Source organism: Lutra lutra, chromosome 4, assembly GCF_902655055.1.
Source record: "Lutra lutra chromosome 4, mLutLut1.2, whole genome shotgun sequence".
Taxonomy (NCBI): Eukaryota; Metazoa; Chordata; class Mammalia; order Carnivora; family Mustelidae; genus Lutra; species Lutra lutra.
In genome coordinates, this window is record NC_062281.1 from 176,461,893 (window position 1) to 176,467,312 (window position 5,420).

The following is a 5,420-nucleotide window of genomic DNA, read 5'->3' on the forward strand; positions in this document are numbered from 1 at the left end:
CCTTGCCAAAGCTGCTGTGGCTGGAGGGTTTAGCCAGGGCGCTGCTTGGGAGGGGGAGTTTTGCTTGCTCAGACTAGTCTAGTGATAGACATGAAGGGACTATTCTGGAACTTCACTCCTAGTACGGAAGCAGAAACCAGTTCACGTCTCCAGAAGTGGGTAATGATTTTTAAGAACTCTTTCACAGAATCTGGGGTCCTCGCGATCTCCCCACAGTGTTTACTTTGGTAGTCTCTTCATGACAGTGATGAATAAAACCTCAGGGGAAAAGGGGGACTTCCATTTGGTGAATTCCTACTGTGTGACCAGCACTGCCCCTCATTTAGGTGGGACCTAATCCTTTCTAAAACCCTGTGAGTTGGGCATTACGATCCTCATTCTCCAGAAGAGTTCACTGAGGCTTGCAGAGATGAGCGGAGTTCCCCAGGCTCCCACAGTTACACATAGTGGAGCTGGGAGCCAAACCCAGGCTTGAATGCAAAGCCCACAGTTAATTTAGGCTGCTGGGATGACCCTGTGATTAAGAAGAATGATACTTATCTGAGTGTCACAAGCCAATCCAGTCACGCAGGGAGAGGGCAGAGGGCTGGGGCCATCCAGTGGAAGGATGCAAAGCCCAGGGCTGCAGGTGGTTCAGAATTTGTCAGGCCAAAGTAGGGGGAGAGGCAACACGCACGGCTCAGGAAGGGCCAGGACTATGGGGAGATGATTTGAATTCTGGGAGGGGAGCAGCCATGTCAAATGTACTTTAAAAACTTCCCTCTGGGGCACTGTGGATGCTGAATCAACAGGGGACACCCTACAGCCTTCCAGAGGGGTGTCACAATCTCCACTAGGGGTTTGGGGTCCAAACTGGGACAGCAATGACACTCAGTGCAGGGGGCGGGGGGGGGGTGCTCAGCTGGCAGGTGGGCCTGGCCCCCTCCACTGCTCTTCTCTGCTTTTCCTCTAGCCTGCGGGATGGGCAGGCCGGCTGCCTACAGCTGCCAGAATCCTACCCATCAAAGCCTCTTGCAGTCCGAAGAGGGTTTGCCACAATGCAGGGGGTTGTGAGAGCGGGACCAGAGCCCTGAGGCACAAGGTAGGACCTTCTGGGCCTGGCCGGTGGCAGTGCACGAGGCCCGAGCCACATTAGTTTCCTATCCTGGACTTTAGGTCCCTGTCTGTGAAAAGACAAGCCCAACCCCACCTCACAGGGTTGCTTCGAGGTTAGTAAGTCACTGAAAGAGCCCACGATGCATGAGCTCACATGTGTGGTAGGAATTCACGTAATACCTCATTTAATCCTCACAACAACCCTGCGAGACAGAAACTACTGTTCTCCCCATTTCACAGATGGGAAACTGAGGCCGAAGAGTGCTAGAGATGTATGACTGCAGCCTGCTGAACAGTCCTCAAGGGAGGCAGCTGGGGACAGTGGGCAACATCTTCTTGGTGATGGGCCCAGCCTGGGGTGGGCCTGGACTTCAGGCTGGTCCTCCAGTGCCCACCCAGGATTTGGACAGAAGAAAAGGTCAGTTTTTTCTTCCCCTCTTCAGGGATTTGGGGAGGGTTTTTTTTTTTTTTTTTTAAAGATTTTATTTATTTATTTATTTGACAGACAGAGATCACAAGTAGGCAGAGAGGCAGGCAGAGAGAGAGGAGGAAGCAGGCTCCCCGCCGAGCAGAGAGCTCCATCCCAGGACTCTGGGATCATGACTCGAGCTGAAGGCAGAGGCTTTAACCCACTGAGCCACCCAGGCGCCCCGGATTTGGGGAGGTTTTAACAGCAAAATCCCCACCGTCATCTGCAGGACCAGCTAGCTGCTCATCTCCCAGACAAGCTTTGGTTTACCCTGCAGTCCTGTTCAGGGAAGACCTGGGAGATGAGAAACCAGAGACCAAGTTGAATGTCATTCCCTGCTTCTTCACTTATTCTAGCTCCTCAGATCTCCAGTAAATTCTTAGAGCCCCGCCCTTTCCTTGTTCCTCGCCTTGGGGCTTCTCCCTCTGCTCACTGGCTTCAGTTAACCTCCTTGGGCCTTAGTCTGCACATCAGTAAAATGGATCAATAGTATCTACCTCGGGACGCCAGGGTGGCTCAGTTGGTTAAGCGGCTGCCTTCTGCTCAGGTCATGATCCCAGCGTCCTGGGATCAAGTCCCACATCGGGCTCCTTGCTCGGCAGGGAGGCTGCTTCTCTGTCTCTGCCTGCCACTCTGTCTGCCTGTGCTCCCTCTCGCGCTCTCTCTCTCTGACAAATAAATAAAAATCTTTAAAAAAAACTAGTATCTACCTCACAGGGACATAAAAAGTACTCAGTGCTGGCCACTGTTCTTACAGGCCAGACCTTTGCTCTTATCTGGGCCCTTCTCCGCCCTCCCCCAGCTCTCAGCTCAAGGTCCTCGCCTGGAGGAGGCCACCCCTGATCAACACCTCTGAAGAAATCAGGCCCACCCTTCTCAGCCCAGTCTCCAGGATCTGTGGGCTTTGTAGCACTTACAACTGGAAATCATATGGTTCCATTATTTACTCATTCACTTTCCCACTAGAATGTTAACCCCAGGAGGGCTTTCTGTCACGTTCACTGCTGCATCCTCAGAGTCCAGAACAGAATAATTTTTTTTAACTGAAGGAATGATAAGATTCTCAAAAACAAGTCACGTCCGTCTGTCCCTTTCCCTCTCCAAGCTTCCCCATCAGTGAAATGAGTGTAATCCGCGCCAACCTTGCAGGAGGACTATAAGGATGAGTGGTGGCCTAAGAGAGGAGGCAGTGCAGTGAGAGACCCACCCTGGCCCAGCCCCATGGGGAGGAAGCTAAGAAACCCACCATGACTGGAAACCTCCCAAGAACACTAGGGAGAAGGGATTATCAGTCATACGACACTGAGGAGGAATCTTGAGACTAAGTCCCCAGGTCACAGAGTGAAGTGGTTGTGCTCTTTGTTGCTGTGGAGCCATCCCTGCCCTTCCCATCTCACTAGCACAACAACAGCCCCCCTCTACACCTGCTGAGATTCTTACCAACATAAACACCATCTCCCGGAAGCCTCCCCTGATTGCCCTAGGACATTCTCTGCCTAGCTGTTCCTGTTCCCCAAGAGGCAATTTCTGAGATGAGGATTAGTGAGCACACATTGATCAGAGGATTCTTGAGGATCAATACCTGCTTGGGGGAGGAAGGGAGGGACATGGGACTGAGCAGAGGGAGAATTGAGCTGTGATGTTTTAAGAACAATGGCCTCAGTCAGCCCCATGAAGAGTGATGAAGCTGGGTCTGACCGTCAGAGCTGGGGCAAGGGAGCCAGGCCTTTCAACACTCCCCGATCCCAGTAGATTCAACAAATCACCACTGTGGGCAGCCCTGAGGGGTAGGCAGTTCCCAGAGGGTGCTTTGAGCCTACTTTCATTGGCTGCACTCCCAGCAGCTGGGGGAGGGGGTTCGTGGGGTGAGGGTACACGGCTGTGAGTTCTACAGCTGTGAAGGCTAATCAGCTGTGGTGGCTAATCACAGTGTCCACTATGTGCCCAACCTAGGAGCTGCTCCCTCGCCTCCATCCCTGCCTCCCAGATCCAGATCCAGCGCCCAGCCTTGGAGTGGGGGCACTGGGCAGCAAACCTGAGTTTCAGGGCACACATTTAAGACTCATCCAAGTCTGAGGACTGAAGGAGGCTCCCAGGTAGGCTTGCCCTGAAATTCCCCACCCGTCCTCGCTTGTGTAGCAGCGTCCAGACTCAGTGCCTCTCAGCGTCCAGGCTCGGGAGTGTTGCCAGAATTGGCAGAGGGGAAACAATGTTGAGGACAGTTCTTGTCATTGGCTGGCTCTGGCTGAGCATGTCCCCCCAACCATTTCTCATTCATGCCCACCCCCCACGCTCACGCCACCCACCCTCCCCCCACACCCCCGTGGCATGGATCTTCTATGAGCCCCACTGACAACGGAGGAAACAGGCTGAAGGACACAGAGCTGCACACCTGGCTTCTCAGAGCTTTCTGGCAGAAAGGGGCTGAGGTCTGAAACCCCAAAATCCAGAAGGTGTGACTGCTAGGATACTGTTTATATTAACCCTTTAAATACATCCTGCCCTTTGCTCTCCAGAAAGATACTGACACCCCATCCCAGCAGCACTTCTGAGGTTGGCACTGCTTTAATCCTTTCCCTCCCAGAGTCAACACTGGCATGGACTTGGGGGCTGCTTCCTGGGGGGGATGCTGAGGACTTGGGTCTCGTGGATGAGTCGGACACCCCCCCAGTCCTCCTCCAGCTTGATGTCCCCCTGCTCCAGGGCCTGCTGGATGGTGTCAGCAAGGGTGCTGAAGGCCAGGTCCACATTGTAGTTATTCTTGGCAGAGGTCTCCATGAAGGCCATGCCCAGGGAGGCAGCCAGCTCCTCCGCCTCCTGGGCAGAGACACAACGGGTGCTCTGCAGGTCACTCTTGTGGCCAACCAGTAAGAAGATCACCTTGTCGGGGCCCTGAGTGGCCATGACCTCCTGGTGCCAGTCGCGGATATGTTCAAAGGACTTCCTGTTTGTCACATCAAAGACCAGTAGGACACCCACCACATTCCGGTAGAAGGACCTGGTAATGCACCTGAAGGAGGGGCAGTGAGCGGGGAGAGGTCTATGTCTGCAAGGCCCTCCCACAGGCACAAGCCCCATAGCTCATTTCACACTGCCCAGTGTTTCTCTGCTCCGAGCGTCTGTCTCTCCCCCAACAGAGTGGCTGCACCTCAGCTAGGGAGCAAGTTCGAGTCACATCCTCTCTGGACCATTCCTCCATTCCGGGAGGAAGCGGGGTGTTTTCCTGATGGCAGATTTTTGCTTCCCGTTCTCTGCCTGGCAGACTCCTACGCTCCTTCCAGGCCGCCCCAAACCTCTCTTCCTTTCCCATCTCCCTGGCACCTCCAGCTCGGCTCCGGTGGGCTCGCTCAGCAGCCGGGCCACCCATCCCTCCAGGACTCAGGCCTCTGGCTCAGGGGGCTTGGCCCACCCGGCTGCATCTGTGGGACGAACGACTCCGCGTGGAGGGCCAGAGACCAGGGCAGGGGCCCCCAGACCCGCACCTGGGCCACTGAGGCCGAGCCCTGGGGGTGGGGGTGGGGAGACCGCCCGCCAGCTCCCTCAGCCCTCCCGGCCCGCACCTGAAGCGCTCGTGGCCCGCGGTGTCCCAGAGCTGCAGCTTGACGCGCGGCCCGGCTCGCAGCTGCAGCTTGCGGCTGTAGAACTCGACGCCCACCGTGGGCGTCCCCTCGGGCTCGTGCGCCGGATCGGGGGCTCCGGGCGCGCCCGCCACATAGCGCCGCAGCAGCGACGTCTTGCCCACGGCCGCGTCCCCCAGCAGCGCGATCCGGAACTGGTAACGACAGCCCCCCGCCTCCATGGCCCCAGTGTCCCGGTCCAGCAGCCCCAGGCAGCCGCCGGGCTTCCCGAGGCCAGC

The 5,420-nt window shown here is 56.0% G+C and overlaps 1 protein-coding gene across 1 annotated transcript; it reads right to left on the reverse strand.

Moving 5' to 3' along the window:
• Window positions 1-4,020: 4,020 nt before the first annotated feature.
• RAB42 (RAB42, member RAS oncogene family) lies at window positions 4,021-5,420 on the reverse strand. The gene is made up of 2 exons (XM_047727725.1): window positions 5,125-5,420; window positions 4,021-4,574 (listed from the first exon to the last, which is right to left on the reverse strand). Exons 1-2 carry the CDS (start codon window positions 5,361-5,363, stop codon window positions 4,151-4,153), a joined length of 663 nt encoding a protein of 220 aa, XP_047583681.1. The 5' UTR covers window positions 5,364-5,420; the 3' UTR covers window positions 4,021-4,150.